The sequence below is a fragment of the Hylaeus volcanicus genome, chromosome 5 (assembly GCF_026283585.1).
Source record: "Hylaeus volcanicus isolate JK05 chromosome 5, UHH_iyHylVolc1.0_haploid, whole genome shotgun sequence".
In the NCBI taxonomy this organism is placed as follows: Eukaryota; Metazoa; Arthropoda; class Insecta; order Hymenoptera; family Colletidae; genus Hylaeus; species Hylaeus volcanicus.
In genome coordinates, this window is record NC_071980.1 from 20395135 (window position 1) to 20420197 (window position 25063).

At 38.2% G+C, this 25063-nt stretch overlaps 1 protein-coding gene across 7 annotated transcripts in view; it reads left to right on the plus strand.

Moving 5' to 3' along the window:
* Window positions 1-25063, plus strand: part of LOC128876186 (glutamate receptor ionotropic, kainate 2-like) — a 185025-nt gene that overhangs the window by 148855 nt on the left and 11107 nt on the right. For 4 of the 7 annotated variants that reach the window (XM_054122336.1, XM_054122331.1, XM_054122333.1 and 1 more), the window contains exons 9-13: window positions 1445-1546; window positions 1882-1983; window positions 3454-3657; window positions 11117-11320; window positions 20552-20656. In XM_054122336.1, the coding sequence (XP_053978311.1) occupies window positions 1445-1546; window positions 1882-1983; window positions 3454-3657; window positions 11117-11320; window positions 20552-20656 (717 nt within the window). The remainder of the gene's footprint in view (window positions 1-1444; window positions 1547-1881; window positions 1984-3453; window positions 3658-11116; window positions 11321-20551; window positions 20657-25063) is intronic. The other 3 variants (XM_054122335.1, XM_054122334.1, XM_054122337.1) reach the window with 3 other exon arrangements.

Genomic DNA, 25063 nt, shown 5'->3' on the forward strand with positions numbered 1-25063 from the left:
ACCTTTCGATTCATACGCTTTTAGCCACCTCCTCTTACGTAATTTGTTAAATACAAATATTACATTATAAATATTTAAAAGCAATGTACGATACAATTCATTCCAAAAAAAAAAAATGAATGCAAGGTCTGGTTTTTCAGTCATCACATCGAACAACGTTTGAAAGGAAAGCTCTGAATTTGCATTAATATCCTTGAAACTAATTGCCAAAGAAAACTATTTTAGTACAATTATCCGAGTCTTTAGTCCCCCTCGACAAACGTATCAGCTAAAGTAATTCTCATCAGTCGCTGGGAAGATTTACGATCCCAGAGAGGCCACTTACCAAGGAGATTCCACCCGGCGATCATGGCGAAAGAACAAGGGCTTGTTCCGATCCCACCGCGGGCAAGTTCGAAAAAAATCTTTTCACGATTGTTGAATCATAATTGCGCATTTGCATCGCAGCCAGTGGCTCACTTGGACGAGAAAAAACGAGAACGTTGGAAGAGATTGAAAAGTCCAAACGCGGGGGGGGGGGGGGGGGGATGCTCCGCGTTTTGTTTCTGAAATTTATGCGTCCCACGATCCTCCAGGAATCGACCCCTTCGTCCCAGACCCCCTCAGCCACGACGTTCCTCACGTTTGCAAAATATTTTCGCGAGAACGAAGAAAAACGCGGATCAAGGATGACCGAGTTTCCTCGCGTACTTTTCCGCGCGTTTAACGACTTCCACGGCCGAAGGAGTCGCGGTGATAACGACTTTTTAAGCGAGAAAATTTTTAACGCACCTCCGGGATCCCCTGATCCCATGAGAGGGCTTTATGCTAGCGCATGGCGGATGAATCGCTATCCGCGGATATCGCTGTTTCCGAAGTAACTGCGGAGCTTGGTTTGGAGACATTGTAACGGGATGCAGACTGATTAGTACGAATACTTTGACTGCAATTTTAATAGAGGTTCTTTTATGTTGAAAGCATTATACTGGTAGGGTGGAAATGTTAACAAATACAAATGGAAAATTAATGGGTGGGTAGGACGGGAAGAAACGTAAAGAGAGTTCATCAATTTTTAGAACAAATTAGTGGTCCACTGCGTATAGATTTTTTGATAGTTCGTTTTTTGACCACAGTTTGTGCACATGTTGATGAAATTAAATAGATGAAATTATACTTTTAGAGCTACAAATGTAGACAAATAGAAATGAAAAATGAATAGTTGACCAATGGAAAAAGAGAAGTAAAGAAAGTTCGTCAGTTTTTGAAAGTGAATCGCTGAACCATTGTTTACAGTTTCTTTAACAGTTCATCATTTTCTACGATATGAAAATGTCGATATTTCATTGACGATATTTTTTTCGGTGCTGGAGTTGTGGTTAAAATTTTATTGCTTTATTTGTGGGTCGAGATTGCCCTTATCGCCAGAGAGCCCAATGCGCCATTGACACTCTTCGTGTTCTTTCAGGTCGATATGAAAGGGATTTCCGGACCCATAGAGTTCAAAGAAGGCCGCAGAATTCAATTCAAGCTGGACCTACTGAAGCTAAAGCAACACTCGCTCGTCAAGGTTCGTTTATAATATATTTTGCGTCTCCAAAATTATTTCAAATTCTTAATTTTATTTCTTTTTAACGTACACCTTTCTGAATGTATTTAAAAAAATACATTATTTTTATAATACTTTTAATCTGTCTCTGATATCTTAATAAGAAAGAAAATATTTCTTGAATAATAAAAGCCATAGGGCAGGATAATTTTGTCCTCGAATACAAAATTTTCCTTTCTTAGTTATTACAGCATTTGCATCTTCTTTCTACTATATCACTGTTAATAATGTGCCATAGATGTAGACTAAATAAAGTAAATAAGCATAAAATAAGAAGAAATGATCGTTTTGAGCAGGTAGGCGAGTGGCGTCCAGGCATGGGCGTCAACGTGACAGACACTGCAACGTTCTTCGAACCAGGAACCGCGAATGTCACTCTGCTCGTCATCACGATATTGGTGAGTCTCTTCTCAAGCATGATAGAATTACAAAAACAGTGTTTATTCGTTAAGAGCTCGCCAGCTCTTAACGTAGGATAAGCGTGTCTCCAAACAGTCGTTCAAGAAGTCACAGAGTACTTCAAACGTTTACAGTATTTATTCGTTGAAAGCTCACGAGCTTTTAACATAGAAGAGACATATCTGCAAAAGATTGATTTCGAGAACGATAATTTAAGAAGACATTGGATATTTAAAAGAATTACAGTATTTCTTCATCAAGATCTCGAGAATAAATATTATAAACGTTCAAAACACACGGTAGCTGCTTGGAAACGTCCCTCTACGTTAAAAGCTCGCGAACTCTTAACGAATAGATCCTGTATCTCGTCGTGAATCGAGTTTTTCTGTTAACGCACGACATCAGTGTCTCAACGAATCCCTGATCCTCGCGTTTCACTCTCTAATTCTCTTCCAATCGAACGTTCGAGCCCGATCTAGCTCTACCAGAGTCGATTTTAACGACGTGACGTGCGCGTGGGCGAAGCAACGGCGGGGAAAAATTTAACGAAACCTCGACACTGACGATTCGATTCGGTCTTGCGACCAAAATTGAAGAGCAGCCACGATGACTGCGAAGCGCATCAAAGGCTCGAATCGAGTAGTTTCAGACACAGGAGCGGTAGCGTCTCCCCCTTAAACAAGACAAGAACTCAACCTGATCCGAGAGCAGAGGGTAGATCTGTCATCTTTGACTATCATGAAAAAACAAGGGAGATATACAGAGTGTTAACAGATATATCTGGGACCTTTTTTTAGGATCGAATCTTCATGTCAATATGAATCGATCAGTCCTTTGCCATTTTGCGATCTGAGGCTTCGTCGTCGAGATTTAAGTAGATCAAATTTACAAGTGTGACTTCTGGTGCGCTCTGTTTAAGTCCCAATCACACATGAAAAATACACGCCGGTGCACACTCACTTGAAAATGACCTCAGAGTCTATAATACAATTTAGACCAGGTAATACAAGGTCATTGACCTAATTTGTCCCAGCTAGATGCAAATGATCAGGACTCAAACAGCACGCGCCAAAAGTCACACCTGTGAATTTCATCTGCTCATATCTCGATGCCTCAGATCGCAAAATGCTAACGGACCTTTCGATTTGTATTAGCATGAAGACTTGATTCTGAAAAAGGGTCCCACGTATCTATTAACACCCTCTATCAAATGGTCGAATTTTGCGGGGCGTATACTTCGCGGACGTAACAAAATTGAAAATTTCCGAGATACGGATGAGCCTGAATGTAAGACTGGGAAACGCTGGTCCATACATTGGACCATCCATCGCCATACGTTCTTCCCATTTCGGGAAAGTTCCACGCGCATAACGAGGAACCAAAGACGAACGAGACGAGTATAGAACGACCACGCGAGTCGTGATGAACTGACGGCGTGCTCTTTGCATGGGAACCGTGTTTACGCACAGGAAATACCGTACGTGATGATGCACTACGAAAAAAACTACACGGGGAACGCGAGATTTTACGGTTTTTGCGTGGACCTCCTGGAGGCGGTGGCGAGGGAGGTGGGCTTCACTTACCGATTGGAGCTGGTACCGGACAGGAAGTACGGCGCGAAAGACCCGGAAACCGGGGAATGGAACGGCATCGTCAGAGAACTCATGCGACATGTATGATTTGGTTTGTTTAATTTTTCTCATCTTATTTGGTTCACCCTTGCCGATCTAACAAACACACACAACGACACACATGGTCTCCGTAGGTAACTATAGAATATATTTTTTACCAGTCCTTTGCTGAGTTCATTAGACTGTTTTTCGTTAGATTACTTTACTGGTTCTTTTCGTTCTATACAAACGGGCATGTATACAGGGCGTCAGATTTAAAGTGACCATCATAAACTTCTCCGTTGTGAGATGAACGATAGAACAAAATTTTTCTTGTAACAATTTTCCAGTTTCGAAGTGGGCAATATTATCTGTGCGAAAAGTGTCTCGAGGTCATGTATCAAAGTCAAGGTCTCGTTTGTGACGTCAGGGTCATGAATGTTTTTTTTTAAATGAAGTATTTTCTGTATTGTAATATTGTAGCTGATAGAAAGAGAAATTCAAGTATGTATAATCCGTTGCTATTAATCATACGAAGATACGTCTCAAGAGGAAAATGTTTGATTTAAATATGGTCATGCTATAATAAAGAAGAAAATTATGTCAATGTCATAGTTTCCAAAATTCATTGGCGTATTTTTAAATAGGATGGGGTATTTTCAATATTGTACTATTATAGCTGATAAAAACATAAATTCAAACATGTATAATATGTTGACCTTCAGATGGCCTAGCGAAGAATTATTCTTTAGCTTCTTCGAAACTAAGAAAGTTTTTGTAAGGACAATCTTTTCGCATCGTTCAAGGCAGCGAAAATATTGGCAGTGATCACATTATGTTAGACACCCTATATACATATAACACCTGTGTGCTCGTTAGCGAATCATTTGATACTTATATCCACAATGAACACGAACGCACCTTAGTACGTTTACCTAGTGGACTTGAACACTGTGCAATTTTAACGTTCTGATGTACTCTGCACTCTTAGTACCCGATTCGATTGTAATTGTAATGAGAGACGGGTGGAGGAGGTAGCTCAGGTAGTTGAGAGTGTCTGGAAACCTCTGCACGGAAGATTTTCACTTTAACCCTCGATTGAATCCACGGATTAAGTATTCCGATTCGATTCCAACCAGGAGTGTAACTCATGTGTACTTTTTACGTGATAAGGATTATCGTTCGATTGGCAATCTACTATTTCGGTGGGATTTAGAATAAAGATAGAGCATTGGAAAGTGTTAGACTTTTATTTTCTTCATTGGTTGATATTTATGTTGAAGGGATGAATCGAGTGGCCAAAATGTTTTGCTCCAATTGGCTATTTTTTTGAGAAATGATTTAAATTTGTTACCGAAATTAACGCATAACCTACGCAATAATTTGTGTTTATTCTTGAAGAGGCTCACTGTAATTTGTTATTTCTACGTCGACGTTACGCTACATATACAGTGGGCCCTCGACTTTCGCACACAATTGGTTCCTGAAAATGTGTGCGAATGTTGAATGTTTGAAAGTAGAGGGATGTAGAAAAATATGCACCAGAAACTGTGTTTTAAAGTATTTCTTTATCAATATGTATACATAATGAAGTTAAAGAGGCGTGTTTAAATGCTTTCGAGTGCTTTCTTTATAAACCTCTCAAAAGTTAGTTGAATACCACTCATTTCTTTTTCTTTTCTTGATAAAGATTTCTATGACGTGCTGTGTCTTTCTGAATGCCCTAATATTTCTCAAATCAGTATCTATCTATCAAAATTCATCAAACTAAAGAACCGTCGATCTATACTTGCCACAAACAAAAATTGTCTCGTTTCCCACGTTCCTCAAACTCCAGCAACTCGAAACAACATACCCGAACCACCGAGTTCCGTTAATATCTAAAATTCTAATCGAACGCAAGCCTCTGCGGGAGAACGGTTGACTCTGACGTCGTTCCGCCAATTGAGGGTTAAAGTTACATTGCGACACGTACGCTCGAACTAAATAATTTTCCCCAACCACAGTTCAAAGTGCAATCTCACTCGATCCCGACCGAACTTACCTCTCACCCAGCGAGACACCGCTAACCGCCAGATAGAAACGTGTACCAACCAGTAACGTAGACATTGACCGCGCCTACGTTCACAAGACACCTTCACACCGTTTCGGGGGAGAGATTCAACGCGTTCGAAACACCAACAGAAACGTCTGCATTTTTAACAGACGTCCCCAGTTGACGGAAATTCGGACCAGTTCGCATAAACCATAGAGATATTATAAACAGTGTAGAGGAGCCAGGACTCTGATCATACTACAGCTTGGCATTTAAAAATATCTTAAATTAACAAAGTTGTGTCGTTGTTCACATAAGCATTCCGTGGTGACCATTGTACCTCAAAGTTGGGATATCCGAAATTAAAAAATGAAGCATTTTTTAATAATATAGTAAATTATCTAAGTGCTATTGAGAAGTTCTACTTTGTTTAACCAGTTAGCCATCAAACTGAAAAAGGTATAGTCGTGAAACACAGATTAATATTGGATCGCAAAGACGGCTATGTATTAAGTCGTCCCAAAAATTCATACCACTTATACTTCTGCTACTCAAAATTAATATGTGAAACATGCTCTTAAATAACCAATAGTAACAAAATTTTACCCCTGATACCCCTGTATACTCGTCATTCACAGCTGACTGATTAAGCAGTTCCAGAGAGTACTTCTTACGTGGAAACAAATTTTCCCTCTTTATAATATTAGTATAGATTTACATTAATAAAAGCAAACAGATAGATAGGATGCCGCGGTTTTTTTTCTCTTTCTAACGCTGGGACGTTTCTGCTTCAGGCCTGTATATATCTTCCCTGCTTTGTTTGTAATATCTCCATGCAGCGACTCGTCGTGATCGATCATCGACTACCGCGGGTTGAAGTCGAAGGTAAATCACGATGGTGCGCGTTAATTGCCAGCGAGCGTAACAAAGCCCATAAATCGAGGACTATAGGGCGCCGATCGGGCAGGCGCCGCGGCGCCGAACGACGAACATCTCCTTTGTACCCATCTTCTTTGATTTAAACTGGCAATTTCTGAATAACGGGGTAATATCGTGCTGAAGGACGTTGAAAAAGGATGCTTGGAGGCTTCGAGTGGATATAAGATATAACAAGATTTCTATTGTGAGTATTGTAAGAAATGGGGACCTTGGCAGATTTCTTCTTTTTAAACTTGGAAACTTTATTTTAATTTTTCGTTCATTAATTTATCTTTAGTTCGCGATATCACCTGAGTATTAATCGTTATTTGAATGATATTTGCAATATTACTTCTGTATACTCCAACCAGCAACATATACTTTGCAATGTTACTTCTACAGTCAATCCCATAAATATTCGTACTCTCTATTGTCCATTGAAGAAGTTTGACTAAATTAAATGATAGTTTTGATAATACCAAATGAATTTTTCATTATAAATATATATATGAATAAGCTTATACATGTACATATATATATTTATATGTTCTTCAACATATTTATACAAACACACTTGGAAACATCAAACCTACCATTTAATTTAAACAAATTTCTACAATAGACATAGAGGGTACGAATATTCATGGGACTGAGTGTATATACTCAATTACAATTGGCATTTCTTCCTGCTCCAATCAGCAACGTATACTTTGCAATGTTTCATTATAAATATATATATGAATAAGCTTATACATGTACATGTACATATGTTTATATGTTCTCCGACATATTTATACAAACATACACTTGGAAACATCAAACCTACCATTTAATTTAAACAAATTTCTACAATAGACATAGAGGGTACGAATATTTATGGGACTGAGTGTATATACTCAATTACAATTAGCATTTCTTCCTATTCCAACCAGCAACATATACCCTCGAAGCCTCCAAGCATTCTCTTTCAGCACCCTTCACGCGTCAAATCGTATTACCCACGTTTATTTCAAATATCTACCCCCAATAATGTCTCAAACCTTAAATTGATACAAGACAATTATTCACACGAAGATTAACCAATCCAAAACGAGTAATCCTACCCACAAGTGAATGAAAACGCTAATATTTCGAAAAAGTCGTCACCATCGATGTTCAATTGACACACGGATTAGAATTCGTCGCCATCAGGGTTGAGATGAGCTCGCGACACTTGTACGGGTGATCGATGGAAAAGCAACGATCGATCGAATTCAGGAGGCGATAGGTATGCATCGGCGAAAGTTGTTTCGGCAGTAACGTCATACGTCGAGGGGGAGGTTTTATTAATCGCCGGCCGTTAATCTTGTTCAGAGTCAATCGACGATTACGTCGGCATTCGTGACGCGTTGTTGCCATTGGGGGAGAATTATTAATCGTCCTGCTCGACGTGATCTCTCTCCCTCTCTTTCTCTGTTCCTCTTTCTGGCTGAAGACGGCCAATCGTCGAGCCGTTCGTTCTCATAACTGAACGCGTTTAACGGAACCTGTCGACGGCGACGATCAATTTGCGATTCTCCGGAATCCTGACGGCTTAATGTGCGGGCACGTCTCCAACGTTCTCGACTAGCTTTTGGTCGAGCACTCTGGCCGATAAGTCCCGAGCTTGCGCCGTTAAGCGAGGCAAACTGGCGTACAGCCCTTTGGAAGCTCCCGGACCCGATAAAACTGCACTCTGTTCGGTTTTGTGTTCCTAAACATTGGCCAGATCGTGGTTTCCTTTCTTATACAGGATGGACTATATAAGTGTGGCAAGTGATATTGTTTCGTTTATAAATGCAATGGTCCATGTGCAATCGATAGTTGGGTTACTTTTTTTCATGAAAATGCATATTTTCTTGCTTGAATTGAATCCTTTCTACGTAGCACAGTGATAAAGTGGTAAACAAATGATTAGTTTATGAGGTATTTTAAACACTTGTCTGTAATGAAGAAGATGCTTAAAGTCGTACTCTTTGAACCATGCATCTTTTCTCTTAGAAATTTTGTCTAATTGCACTAATGACGGTGTTATGACTTGCCATACTTGGTCCATCCTGTATACTCCAGAGTAATCCTTTATTAGTAAACCTATTAGTGTCAAAGAGGAAATGGTTAGACGTTTTCTTTTAAGGCTTTGTTCCCTTAGAATTTCGCAAAGATTCATTAAAATATCAGTTTTTATAATGAGAAATTGTAAAATGTTTCTCTGTGCATTCACAGGGTAGACTAGTATGTAAAAATTATTTTCATTATTGCACTGACACTTGGACTATAACCTTAAAGTTATTCATCCCGAATAAAATATGTTGATTGAGTTAGACAAAGTAATAATTATGAAACAGTTTGCAAAGAAAGTAAGGCTTTCTCAACACTTCTCATTTTCCTGTATAAGAATAACGATTGATTTTAACTCATCAATTCGCCAATTTAATTTTAATTTAATCATGAAACCGTTTATTATTTATTTTTAATTAGAACATAAAATTGTTTCGAGGTGAAGAGTGCGAGCTCGATACATATATTCACTCCTCTCCAACAGCTTGTTTCGTAATTAATGTTAGTCCCTTTAATAATTTAACAGATATCCTTTCATGCTGTATATAATTAATAAATTGAAACCATAGGACCGCGCGTTACATGCAATTTTAACTAATTGGTTGCATACAAATTAGTATGCACGTATCGAGAGCTATGTAATATCGAATTAGCTTGTTAAGGACTAACGAAATACCCATTTTTTCACACGAAACGATCATGTCATTTCTTTACCAGGGATTACTTTAATAGTATTCATAATTCGTGGATCGTGCACATTATGCAGAGGGAGGTTAATCCGAGATATTTCTTTCCGTTTACAATGCCAAATTTATACCGTGTGTAACTATACCAGGGAGCATTTCATAATTCCAAGAGCTTAAAAATAGTAAGGGTATATCTTTTCATTCGTACAAGTGACTACTGAGGCGAAGACAAAGCGCAGAATTCTGTTTAAAATGGCGATCCTCCAAGTAGAAGTCGAAACATTCTTTCCAAACAAAGGACGGTCCGCGAAACAGAAAGCGCGGAAAATGTTAATGTACAAAGGGGCAAACTGAAATGGTAAGAGGAATGAGACGGGCAAATTTAACGCGGAAACCTTGAAGGAATGTAAAAGAACAGAAGGAGGAACAGAGAGTACGAGCATAGGGCGATTCTCTTGTTAATGCATCAAACGTTCCTCGACAAGTTTGTTAATTGTTGGTAGTCTTCCTGGAAAATTAACTGCAAGTGCATTAAATCAATCACAGGAAACTTCGCAACATAGTGGCATGAAATGTTTCAAAATGATAGATTTCGTTGATTACTTTTACCAGGGAAAATAAATTTGATTAAAACTCTTGGGTGTATATGCATAAAGCTCTTCAGAGAAGAAAATGATTACCTTAACACTTCAACGTCCGCTCATATATGTATAATATGTGCGATGGTACCGCTTAAAATTATGGGCCAGTACCACAATCTGTATAATGATTTATGAACGTGTTTACATTCAGTGTGGATATTGCTATTGGCTTCGTATTTCATCGCTACGTCTTTGATTTTAAATAATTATTCTTTTATTGTCTGTTTTTAATTTTAAATGTTTTAAATTAATACTATGCCGTGTTGGTAAACTACAGTTGTGTACCACGAAAATTATGGAGCAAATCCTGGCGTCGGTTATTGTTATTTTTTTTTTGTTTAATGTGTATGCATATGCGATACGTGATATTTGACTGCGTATGCAGGATACTTTCCAAAAATCCGATTTTCAATGAGAACATTAATCACGATAGAAATCTCCTCTTGGTCATAGCTAGATCCTTCGATATACAAAGCAAACTTAAGGGAGGAAGCTTACCTAAAACAGTTGAAAAAAGGACCACATTTATGAATTTTTAGGGGACAAACTAAAAATTATTTGGTAATATGTTTAAAGGTATTCGAAAGAACGCTTCTTAGTCCATATGTCGCAATTTTTGTATTTAATAATATCTTAAATTAACAAAGTTGCGGCATTGTCAGTTAGACAATTTGATGTATTATTCTTAGCGCTTAGACAGTCTAATATATTATTCAAACTGACGCAACTTTGTTAACTTACGATATTTTTAAACGCCAAGATTGCGACACACGCACTAAGAGACATTCTTTCTAATACCCTTAAACATATTACCAGGAGAAATTTTCCCGTTTGCCCAAAAAAATTCTTAGATATGCACTAAGCGCAGGCACACGTGGCTTCTCACACGAAAAATAAGATAACCAGAAATCTTCGTCCACGCAAATTTTCTTTGCACAAAAATAACGAACTTGCTAAGAAACGTTTAGCGGGACATGTAACATGAGGATCGCTCTGTGGAGTGGGAAAAGAGACATGCAATGAAAGACTAGACAGCGTTGGAAGGGGAAATAGAGCGGGTATTTCGCAGCGGGTACAGGAAACGAAAAGAATAGTCGGAGCTAACGGGCAAGAAGAGGAACAAGAGGAGGGCGAAAGGTAGTAGCTCCTTTTTATGGTCCCCGTAGGAGCAGCCGTACGTAATGCTGAAGAGCAGAGGGAATTTCAGCGGGAACGCACGTTACGAGGGCTTCTGCATCGATCTGCTCAAGAAGATAGCTCACATGGTGGGCTTCACCTACAGGATCGAGCTCGTGCCCGATGGCAGATACGGCGTTTACGATTACGAGACCGGAGAGTGGAACGGAATAGTCCGCCAGCTGATGGACAAGGTGAGTATGCTCTCGAAAAGCGTCCGTGCTCGCGGAGTCGTCTCTATTTACATGCCGCAAAATCGCGATCCCGACCCTTTCCTCAAACACGCGGATAACGCGCTACGTGTGTAAGTATGCCTCGGGACACTTTCGTTGGTTAAACCAGTGCTTCACGACAGGTGCGACCCACCACACGCGAACAAGTTTCTAACGCGTAAACTGCGAGTTTCATTCTACGATTTCGTTGATTCAAATATGATTTTATTCTTCGCATTTTTAACATGTGGAAGTTTTGAAACTTAGGTTGACGTATCAAATTATAGGTACAAAATGTGTTCTGAATCTTTAGAATCGGAATACATTAGTAGAATTTAATTTTATTCATTTTTAAAAGGGCTCACATTTGGGAATTGTTGACTACACAGGGGATAAATAATTTATTTTGATCGTAAACATGTCTTTAATATCAAAGAACTTTATATAGGATTTCAAATTAACTGTAACATTCCTTGGTAGTATTATTATAATGCAGTACATATATAATAATTATATTAATATTAGTACCGTGACTGACTGTTACTTAAAGCGATGTTCCATATAAACGTTAGTCTTACAAACAATCGCAAACAATAAAACTGTACCGTGTGCTCGAATTCAACATATTTACAGAAAGTAAACATGAATTTTTAAAAAACAATAATGTGGCACACGATGGATTGAATATACACTTATTAATTTGATAAATATATTTTAATTGAATACACAGTAAATAAACACTTTCTAAAGGGAACAAATGCAAACTCTAAAGTTGTACCGTGTATTCGAATTCAACATATTTACAGAAAGTAAACGTAAATTTTTAGAGAGCAATAATGTGGCACCTGATGGATTGAATATACACTTATTAATTTGATAAATATGTTTCAATTGAATACACAGTAAATAAACACTTTCTAAAGGAAGCGAATGTTTTCTTCTTCTAAATACACGGTGAAAACACGATTGCGATGCACTGGTTTAAACAACAACTTCAAACAGCCTCGAGAATCGATGAAGAGGACCCGAGGAATTTTGGGTTACAGAGTTTCGCGAAATACGGTTAGAATGCCGAAACGTACATTATAACGCGAGAACGATGGTTCCTCCAACGAGGTACTGTTGAAATCCTTATGGTGGCTTTGTAGGTGCAGCTGTTTCGTTGTTCGATGGCGATGGATACAACAGGACGTGATCACTTTTAGACGTTGAGTTGGTTTCCCTCGAGATGACGACGAATTTCGTTCGGGAAGTGAATTGATTCTGTTGGCAGGATAACAAATGATTAAAGTGTCTTTCGTGAATGTAGGGTAAAACCTCACGTAAGGTTTAGGTTTCGGTGTAATTATACTTCTGCTTCAGATGCACTTCGAAGTCGTGATATGAATATGGTTGGGCGTTTCTCGGTGGATTAAAGTACATTCTACAAGGACTATTTTAGTTTTATTGTATATATTCTTTAACATCTTAGGAAACATTCCTATGGGGTGGGAAATCGCTGGACGAACCTCTTTGTAGATTAGGTTTTTATTACTATACATATTTTAATTATCTATACATACATATATATAAGAATGAAACCCTGACTGATTGACTGGCATATCAATGCCCAGGCTAAATCCTTGAACCTAAACAGCTGAAATTTTGCACAGGGGTTTCCTTTATGATGTATACAAGGAATAAGAAAGGATATTTCGAAATTCAACCCCTAAGGGGTTAGTATCGTAGTGGTGAAATTAGTAGTAGTGAATTATAGCCTATCTATGTTAACAAAACTTAAAGTGAATTAAAATTCTACATACCAAAATTAAAAATAGTACACACAATATAAAATATATTATATTAATGTATTCTTTAATAGGCCACATTCCAGATAAACAACAATTTTAAATAATCAAAAATCTGTTCCATTGGTAGAATGACTCCTATGTAAAGAAAATAATGTTTTAGACTTAATCGAACTTGTAAGGTTAATATACTATCGAACAATAGGGCGCACGAATTATTTACAGCCGGTTGAACTGTCGTGGCTTCGAAATTCGCATTTCCAAGTGCAAGTTTCTCGCGGCGATAACGAAGACACGGGCGTTACGGGAGATTCTAGGCGGCTTTGCAATGCAAATCAGGACTTCGATGCGCAGCCGGTGAACACGTGGAAATGCGCGGTGCGTTGTTCCCCTAACTGGTAGGCGCGAAACCAGCCGTGATTCGCGTAGCTTTAGCTGTCAGCCACGTCCCACGTACCAGCTAATACGCGCATGGACGATTGATTAAGTGCAGGCTTACGTCGCGTATCCTGCCCGTCGAGAGCGAAACACTCTAATGGAGTTAGTAAATTAACGTTATTAGCATCCAATCGATGCTAAGATAACTCTCACCCGAGAACGAGAAATGACGGCAAAAATGGTAATGGTCCAAAAATGTATCACTCTGAGTAGTATCGAGACGTCCGAAGGAGAGATTTTTTTACTGGTATTAAAATTTATTTTAACGTTGCGAGATTTTTAGCGTATAAAGTCGAGAGCTTTTACAAAGTAGAGTATAATTTTTGTTCGACCCTCCTCGTTATGCATTATGAATGAAAACAGTTTGCTTGTTATAATTGTTATAATTTAACGAAGCTGAGATTTGGTATTTAATTAAAAACTATTATTAATTTCATCGAAGACTCATTGTACTCGCGAATACATTATGTAGTGAATGATCATTAATTTTCGGAAGAACAATAACTTTGTACTTAATGGGTTAACCGAGTACACAAAGCGTTTCTGGAAAATATGCCAGTGATATTAAATCACGCGTACCACTCGTACGGATAAATTCATCATCCGCTAGCAACGAAACTCCGACGCTCAACTCCGAATGGGTGTGTCTACATTCTGGGGCTACTTTAACCATAAATCTTGGACGTCGGAATCTGGATTAGTATTCTGCCTGGACGAAAGTAGAACTTTGTGACTTTTCCAAGGGAATGCATTATGTATAACGGTCTGTATTTACTAAAGTCTCTATCTACGGAAATAATTAATATCGCATTTTCGAAGCATTAACATGTCAAAAATGTCTCCACATAATTTTATCCGCATAAAAGTAAAGTTTCGAGTCATCATTTTACTAGCATTTCGCCAATTCTAAATTCCTTTGGCGAAACCTTACAATTTTTAACAGAAATGAAATAAAATTTGCTTCGTTAATTTTTGTTCAAGATGAAAAGTTTCTTCAACTTTTTTGGAATATTTATATTTACTCTTTCTATCCATGGAAATAATTAACACCGCGATCATTACAATTTTACTAGCATTTTACCAATTCTAAATTCGCTCGATGAATCGATGTGAACCTCATAATTTTTCAGAAGAAACGCACAATCAAAATCGCTAGATCAATTAATTTATATCCAAGTTGAAAAGTTTCTTGAACCCTTTCAGAATATTTTCTCCCGAGTCCATAAAGATTCGTCTAGAAACTCCCGCAGGAATTTTGCAATTGCCTCATTCCAATAAAAAGTTCTGTATTTTATTACCAAGAAGGTCAACGTGACGCATCTTAGACAGTATTCACTCGTATTTTCCCCTCGAGACGCGTTGGAGTGTCGAAACGAAGAATAATTCAACGCGCTGGTATTCTAGACTTTTTCCCATCCCTTGGACGACAGCTGTTACGAAGCGTTGGACGGTGGTATCGTCGCGGCCACGTTATTAATTTCGTCGAGACAATCATTAATAATTCTCACACCGTAGTGGTCTTGGGAGCAGCAGAACGCAACTTAACCACCACAATTCCCCGTAATAAAGAAGGAGGAGAACTCCAGTCACGAATGGCTGACGCTACTTCGCCATTCCCTTACGTTCGCTAATGGAAATAGATAGGCGTATAATTTACACGAGCATCATGATTAATGGAAAGCCTCGAGAAATATGCGTAAATTAATTATCACCCGGTATCGCAATTATGCAGTCTTATCGGTAAAAAAGGTTGGAGATTAATTAAAGAATCAATGACTCGAAATTTGTTCGAAGTTCTTTTATTGTCAACATTTCAGTGCATTTACAAAAATAGCTAGAAATGAAAGGGTGCAGGCACACCCACGCCCTCTATATACTTCTTTTATATTTCTCAAGGAGCTGAAATTGATCAAATAGACAGATGAAACTCGATATTTACTTATCTCCATGTCTTAGACTATTATCTTAAAAGTACAAGTGTTAATTTTCCCACAATCCAAGTAGAATATTTTCTTAACACGTGTAAGGATATTTATTTAGAAGTTCGGCGAAAACTGTCAAAATTACAAGACAACACACAATATATCAGACAAAATCAAATCGCAATACAAATTGAATGACTAATCAATAAATTACTAACACAAATTGATAAACATAACTGACAACTATAAAACATACAAACATACCTAGTGGTTTAAATATAAACATTCATCCAACATTCACATTACAATACATTACACACGTTTCACTAGTAATTAAAAACTTAATTTTGATAAAAGACAATTATGGATAAGATTCGTGAATTTTGATCTGACTGTAAAACTAAATACTAACGCAAATGTTAGATTATATACCTTCTACTCGTATAAGAGCAAAATTTTAGCATCTAATGTAATTTTATGAGTATATCTGGCACTGAAAGTGTTAAGGAGGATAGGAAGACAAACTGCGTTGAGATTAGGCGAGAGTGAGGATCTAAGCGCCACAGCACTGGGCGTGTTTAACCCTTTGCACTCGAGAGCTTTCTTTCTGGTATCTACCAGCAACTCGAAATGCTTTCTTACCATTCTATTGCCACGAATGCTAAGATTATATGGACTTCGAAAATCTCTAATTTGAGATTCGCGAATCAAGTCACCTTTCACCTCAACGACAATCATTTTATTAGCACTTTGAGTTCCAAAGAAATTATACCTAAAGGAAACCTAGTGGTGACTTAAAGTCACCTCTCGAGTGCAAAGGGTTAATGCAACGTCACATCATCAATTGGCTCGTTCCTTCTCCCTCTCTTCACTCATAATCTAAAACAAGTCTTCAGAATCGCGAAAATTCCCGACGTCACGTTCTAGATCCAATGAAATCTATTGTTCGCGTCTCTAACGAGCTGCGTGTACGCCCAGAGACCTCACTCTCGCTTAGTCGTGCTGTACATACATAATACAAGCACGAGGACTATCGACAACTCCGCGTTGTCGTGCTGTCATCGACTGAAAGTACGAGCAACAAATTACTCGATTATCAGCCAGAATCGAGCCGCGAGGCAGTTGTAAATCAAGGGGAAATTAACGTGGCGCGAATTCGCGCGTCGCCTGGGACGTTGCGCCGAGATGAATGAAGTGTTATGGCATTTATTGATGGTGGCGGGGTGACGAGGCTGTGGGTTGACGGCCTGGTTTAACGAAGCGTAAATTTTGATTAGACATTGCGGCAACGCTCTGGAAGTAAGTATCCTAACCGGTGTCTTTTGAAGCTATTCCAACTTGTATTAAGTTTGAATTGACAATTAAATTCTGTCCGCGAAGGAAAGGAGAATTCCCTACTATAATTTGATTTTGGAGGGTTTGAAGTAATCGTAACGGTTTGTCATGCGAAAACATTAATTTAGGAATTAAATGTACAATGTATAGGGTGTCTCCTCGCGTAACACTTTTCACGATTTTTCAAGTTCTTGCGATAATCTGACAAAAGAATATTTTAAATAAATGTTGATCAGTTTTCGATTGCCTATAGATTGCATTAAACAAAAGTGCGAAAAAATTTTGTCTTTTAGCATTGTCAAGGTCACCTTCATTTTTTTAAATAGCACTTTGTACTTTTGACTTGACAGTATTATAGTCCGTGTCAAGACGAATTGACTTGGGATGCCCTTAAAGGGAAAGAAATGAAAATTCCAACAAAAAATGACTGACAATCTGCTTGAATGGGTGATAATAACGTGTGTTTATTATTAAGACCAGAAGTTACATTCAATTTAGGAACCTTGACTAAATATTGTATTATCAGAAACTTATCTGCGAATTGTCGACAATTCACAACGAAGAAAATAATGTCAACATACATATGATGACTTAGCTATTAAGGTAGTTGGTGACTAGAACTTAAGACAGTTCTTCTGTTTGTTGTTGACTTGTCACGAGAGCAAATTGTAGTATTACCTTGTAGAAAATGTATTCCAACAGTGAATAGGTTGATATTATTGGTAATACTTGTCGAATGTAAAAGAAATGCACGTAAAGCAGCAAATCTATATGATGCTGAGTACCCTGAGAGGCATCATCCATCTGCACGAACATTCTACAATATTGAAAGAATTTCAGTTCGAACATTTGACGTGACAATTTCACGAAATCGTTTGCATTCATTTACTCAAGGTTCCTGTATATATAAATATATACAGGGTGTCCCAAAAATGTTGTAACACCTTGAAAGAGGTGGTTGGGGAGGTGATTTGAAACAACTTTTTCCTTAGCGAAAATGTTGTCCGAGGCTTTGTTAAGGAGATATTAAGAGAAAAGCCCGACCAATCAAAGCGTGCGTATACCGTTGGAGCGGCTGTGGTAGCGAAGGCTACGAGCTAGGCGGCTGCGTCAATGTCCTTCGATGCACGTCGAGTTACTTGTTCGCGTACAAGCGCGGCTGCTTAGCACATAGCCTTCGCTACCGCGGCCGCTCCAACGGTATCCGGGCGCTCTGATTGGTCAGTGTTTTCCGTTAATATCTCCTCAACGAAGCCTCGGATAACATTTTCGCTAAGGAAAAAGTTATTTCAAATCACCTCCCGAACCACCCATTTCAAGGTGTTACAACATTTTTGGGACACCCTGTATATTAGCTTGTCCCGAAAGTTTCTTTCGCGAGTTGCACTCAATTATTTGATGTGGTCGTGTTTCTATAAATAGACAATCTAATTTCATAGATATTCATGTTGTAACAATAATGAAGCAAAATGAATCGTGCACAATTCAGTAATGTAACATAAAACAAACTATTGTGCATGTATTACTTATTAATAAAGCGAAAGAAACTTTTGGGACACATACATTGTGGATGTATTGTTGATTAAATATGGAGAAGCATCTTCTTATTATATAAAGTAAGGATCGACGAAATAAATGTATTCTTTGCTGCATAATTTCTCTAATAGAGTATACAAAAATAATTTTAATTTTATTGTTAATTTGAGAACAAAGCCACGATTCATTTACGTCGATACGTTATGTATTGATTGGACAACAGAGAGGACAGAGAAAACTTCAAATCGGACACGAAACAAAAGACTGAACGAATTCTTTTAGTCGTCCTTATCGGTCATGGTCACACGCACGGTTTCCAAGCAACCTCCAGTCAGAAATAAATCTGCCTAGGCGCAGCACCTTGCCGCGGCATAGCAAATGCTTTTCTAGACACTGAAAAAGCAGTTGGATACCGTGTCCGTGGTTAGCGTGCACGCCTGGAGGCCTGCTACGTTTCGTTCTCCCCGGTGAAAAACATTTCAGAGCAAAGCTTTAACGTCTTTTCTATCGTCTAACTTTTCTAACGTCTATCTTTTGATGACAGTTCCTTTGCCATTGATTGATGATCTTTCTCTGCCATTAATTAGCAGCCTGTAATCATAGCGTTTAATTAAGTAGCATTTGTATTCATTTTATTTTCGTTAATAACTTTTGAACTAAAATTATGTATTAGTTTCTAACAATCGTTCGTATCGACATAAATATACGCAGAATGAATTTAATCAAATATTCTTGAATTGAAAGCATATTAATCTAAGTGATTTACATATCTGATGAATTCCACATTTATATTTTAAAAATATATTTTTCTCGTTCAATTTTTAAATATGAATTTACATATACTCACGTTGATAACATTCTAACACAGCATTATTAATGAATTATCTACCTTGACATAAATGTCACGTTAATAATCTTCATTTCTTTTTTTAATTTATTGGGAGATTTAAATTTAAGATTGTTGGGTGGGTTTTCGAGAAGCTGAAGGAAACCTCAACGAGGATAGCCTTGGATAACTAATTCTAATTCGAGAGATCGATCGTTATTCTATTCTCCAGATGATTCTAGCTCTAGAAATATGATTTAGATACAATAATACTAGTTTCTCATTGCGTAGGAATGAGAGAGGTCTCAATGAAAGAAGCCTTGGATAACGTGTTAACTTAGAAACTGATCGAGTGATAGATTGCGATCCTTTTAGATATTGATCCGTCGTTATTCTGTCTGTGAGGTCTACCTTAACATAGATGTAAGAGTATAAATGCATTTAAAATAGCGTTAGATTTAGCATTGCTTATGCAAATTCTTAAGTCCTGCGCCTTCGGTGTATCATTCTCATAGTAATCAGTATATTAGCTCGAATAGAATAAATATACTATCATTGTTCTCGATATTCAGGCTGAGTACAAGCATGCGAAGGAATGTGAAGAAAGAAACAGGTAGGAAAACGCTATTTCGTGCAATTCGCCATAACTCTCGTCACACGTTTACGAATTACGGTCAGAAACCTTGATCTACGCACTCGTCGAGCATACTTTGGCTAAATAGAATCACTTACTGTTGGGAGCTGCTGAGAACTGTACTGGAAGGCCATTGGTACATTTTTGCGAATCCTTTTGGTCGATACATTGGGTGAATTGAAACGCTTATTACCAAATTATTCAAAACAAAAATGGAAATTCTGTGTTGCACTCCCACATTTTTGTTTAAAAATGGAGAGTGTGTGCTACGTATCTATATTTAATGAAATGGAGAGGCTACATGTTCCTGGATACTACATATCTTTACAATATTGAAAGCAAAGTTGGATAAAATTTTTACTTAAATACAAATTTTGAATAAGAAGTACACAAGCATTTGATCCGTTATTTATTTAACAGAACCTGACGTCTAAATAATAAAATGTCATCCATTCATTCGACTAAACTGTTGCCCCGTTCGATGTTCAAAACAAAGTTGCGCAAACGTTCTCCTTATCTCGCGGCGCCTCTTAGGACAGTTGTCTTCAGCTCCGAAGAGTACTCTCGACGCACCACAGCGCCTGTTACCACGTAGATCCACGTATCTGCCCGTGAGAGCGTCCACAGACACCCGCACACTGCAAATGCACCACACTGCATCGAACTCAGCCTCTACAGCTGCGAACATTTCAACGTTCCCGTCGACTAATCGAACCAATCCGTCTCTATTCGCAGAAAGCGGACCTGGCGGTCGGGTCGATGACCATCAATTACGCCCGCGAGAGCGTGATCGACTTCACGAAGCCGTTCATGAACCTGGGCATCTCGATCCTCTTCAAGGTAAGAAACGAAATATGAAACAAAACTAAAGATAAGTTTTTCAACCTAAAAGTTTCACTCTACTCGGGAAATTTCGTGTCAATCATTTTACATCTGAAGGCCTGCCCAAGCGAGACTGAGATCTCTGAGCTTTCGTTAGTTGAAACATTTAGACAAGATGTGCCTATCCTTGTGTCAAGAATTTTTATTTCATTATAATATGCTGTAGTCTATGTCAAATTAGGGGAGTTTAAATGATGAATCGAAGTTTGCAATTCGAATTCTAACCTGCCACCAGAACGGGCTTCATAAACAGATTTTTAACTCCGTTTTTATTAAGGTGGTTTGATATAAAATGATAACAGTTCATGATACGCGAAGAGGTGGCACGAAGTAAATCTGGTACGCATCTAATTATACACATCTATAATAACCGACAAGCTAGACAGTATCAGTTGCTGCATATGAGGGGAAACAGCGCCAACGATGTAACAACCGGACTTACAAACTCGCTAACTTCGGTTGATATCTAACAGGGGCACACTCGCGCTTACTTGATACCAACTAACATTTTGTTCACTTATCGTTCAGGCTGCGTAATCACCGGTGACTGACGATAACTTTTCTCTCACATTTGGATACCTCTTAACAGTTCTACATCTTTTAACATCTCCTAACACTTCCTGACACCTCGTAACATCTTCAAACATCTCCTAACAACTCCTGACATATCCCAGAACTTCCTAACACACTGTAACACCTCCTAAAACCTATTGACGACGAATGTAAGAGCTGCCACCACCTCAATCATGTTCTCCTAATACAAAAAGGTAAGTTTCAAGTCAAAATTAAAAGTTATGCTACCTCTTTGTATATCATGTTCTCCTGATACCAGGAGTCAAAATCCGGCCAGTTTTTGATACATACCGAATTTCCTTCGTGCCATCTCTTCCCTCCATTTCCTGGTATATTTCCCTTTAATTTCCCTCCATTACCTTACACATTTCCCTTTAATATTTCTCCATTTCCTGGTATATTTCCCTTCACTTCCTGGTACACATCCCTATAATTTCGCCTCATATCTGTGATATTTCCTGGTTTAACAATGTTGCAACGGCTCCTCTCAAAAACTTCAACAATGTTGCAAAGTCGAGTCGATTTTTCGGATCTTGTCACATTTTTCCGAACTTCTAGAGTTGCCACTTTGTTGTACTTTTGAGCCCTGCAACTTTGTTGCAATTTTGAACGGTGTAACCTCCAAAATTTGCAACATTGTTGCAAACAGCTCTCCGCAAAATTCAACAGTCAGAGTTCAACAATGTTGCAAATCGCTCCCCACGAAAATTTAACAAAGTTGCAAGTCCAACAATGTTGCAAAACGCTCCCCGCGAAAATTTAACAAAGTTGCAAGTTCAACAATGTTTGCAAATCGCCCCGTGCGAGAATTCAACAAGGTTGCAAGTCCAACAATGTTGCAAATCGTCCCATGCGGAAATTCAACAAGGTTGCAAGTTCAACAATGTTGCAAATCGCTCCCCCAGAAAATTTAACAAAGTTGCAAGTTCAACAATGTTGCAAATCGTCCCGTGCGGGAATTAAACAAGGTTGCAAGTTCAACAATGTTGCAAATCGCTCGATGTTGAACTTGCAACTTTGTTTAATTCTGCGAGGAGCTATTTGCAACTTTTTGTTGAACTGGCAACTTTGCTGAAATCCGCGGGGGGAGCGATTTGCAACTTTGTTGAATTCCGTGGGGAGCGATTGCAACTTTGTTGAACTCCGCGGGGAGCGATTTGCAACTTTGTTGGACTTGCATCTTTGAGCAGCGTCAACTTGAACAATGTTGCAAATCGCCTCGCTCAAAATTGTGACGGGAAATGTCGGATTGTCAGTCCTGGTAGCAGAAGAGCATGAGTTTCGATGATGTGGGTCAATTTTTAATTTTATCTTGAAACTTACCTTATTGTATCAGGCGTCCATAGGTGTTAGTAGATGTTTCATGGTGTTAGGGGGTGTCAGGATATGTTAGTAATTGTTAGGAGTTGTTAGGAGATGTTAGGAGATATTAGAAGATGTTAGGAGAACTTAGGAGATGTTAGAATTTGTTAGGAAGTGTCAGGAAGTGTTAGAAGGTGTTGGGAGGTGTCAAGAAACGTCAGAAAGTGTTAGGAGATGTAAGATGTTGTTAGAACATATTTGGAGTTGTTCGGAGTTGTTAGGAGATATTAAAAGGTATTAGAAGGAGTTACCAGGTGTGAGGTGGTTTCCAAATGTGAACGAAAGGTTAGTGATCGGAAAAGTTAGTTGTAAGCCATTGGTGACTAATGCTGCCCGAATGAAATGTTAGCGGAAAATTACTGTCAGTTTCTGGTGATTGACGCGCCCTGAACGATAAGTGAACGAAATGTTAGATGTCATCAAGTAGACGCAAGGATGCCCCTTTCATGCGGCAACCTACGCTAGCCGGTTTGTCGGTTCGGTTGTCATCTCGTAGGCGCAGGGATGCCCCTGTTATGCGGCAACTATTGGTAGCTTTTTTGACGATTTGGTTGTCATCTCGTTAGTGGTGATATTAGAATCAAGTTAGTGGTACCTTGCCACATACTCGTTTGCATGACAACTACGTAGGATAAAATAATACTTAAAAAAACTAATTGGTTCTATAATTGTATCGATTACTGTTGTTTTTAGTCAAAATCGTAATCAAGTAATAATTTAAGAATTTCATTATAGAAAATATATCGTTATTAATACTTTCTGTATTTGATGTTTGTTTCGGCTATTACACTCGGGAAAGAACCATCCTAAAGATACAAGCTTCTTCTTATTTTGTTTTAATTATGAGAGATGAATTCTTCCGAATGAATTTTGTTCGAATTGCAAATATAATAGAAATGATACGAATATTTCTTGTTGGAAATTAAACTGCCTGATCAGATCGCAAAGCTAGCGATCATTTTTACATTGCAAAAATTATTCTTGCAATTTAAACACCATTCCTCCCAAGAGATTCACACTCTTCGATGAAAAGAAAAAAAAGAACAACTAATATATTTAACCCTTTAACCTATAATACGTGTGAGACTCTATGATATACATAGTATTTGGATCCGAACATGAAAAGCACGTGTGGAAAGACGCAAGGAATTTTATACCTGATTACGGCACACACGATCCTACAGTAAATCGTAGGCCAAAGGGTTAATAAATTTATAAAAGTTGCTAGTTTGAGAGGATTTAAGTAATTTCAGCTATTTGAATACGTCCTCGAAGTATAAGCGATTTAAGAATTGAAACGCACACGAATACCGACGCGAGTTACAGCAAAGTGCGTAAAAACAACGTGAATTTTCTGGTTCCCGTGGAACACAGGAATTTACCTAATCGCCAGCCAATTATCTTGGGTGAAAGGATGAGGGACGAGCGTACGCTTAAGAGATTGGTTGGCCCGAATAAAACACCCCCTTAATCCAACCCGGTTCGAAATTGCGTCCCGGCTCCATTTTGAGACTCATAATTTCGATTTCACGCCTCGTTTTCCCTGGCTATAACGTGTTTCAAACTTGAACGATGAAAATTAAAAGATGCTTGAGAAAAATTAAAAAAAAAAGTGTAATGGAAATAATATAAAACAGCCTTAGGAATTTATATTACCGAAAATTGGCAAAGGTGTCAGCCCTTATTGGTATCACAATGACTTCAATAATAATGAAATAGGAATAGAATAAGATCTGCTCTCACAGAGAGACCAGTGGGCCCTGAAAGATATGTAAAGGAATGGAACGTAAGAAGTTCAGAAATAATTTATGTAAAACAATGTAAATGTGATGTAGAAAAAAACACATGTGCAAGCCTGGTGATATGTAACAAGCAAGACTGGACCAGTAGATGCAATATTCAATATGAAACAAATTATATACCTTTATAAAATAAAGAAACAAATAAAGAAACATAAGATCAAAATAAGTGAAATATTCATTTACATTTTATTCTCCCTTCTCTGATTAGACTGTTCCTTTCCTCTCGACTTTCATTACTATTGCCAGGTTTTTCAAGGGATTGGAGTCAACATTTAATCCGACATTCTCGAACAAAGATCGTAAAGAGGGCTTCCCTTTCAGAGGCTTACAGTTACTTTAACTTACAACAGAATTAATGTTAATGTAACATTACTTTTCAATCCCCCATAAATGAAACTGTTTCGATTCGTTTCACTTCTCCTCTGAAGCGATTGAAGTCTCGATTAAATTCTCAGAGCGAAGCTATCGACCCAAGAAAACTCACGCTATTTTCCTTCCGGGCGAATTTATCGCCTGACGCGAATTGTCCCGATCGATCGCTCGAAATTTATGAAATTCTCTCGAGTTACGTTTCATAGAATTGCTGACCAACCATGCCAAGAACTTTTTCCCATGAATATGAGACCTT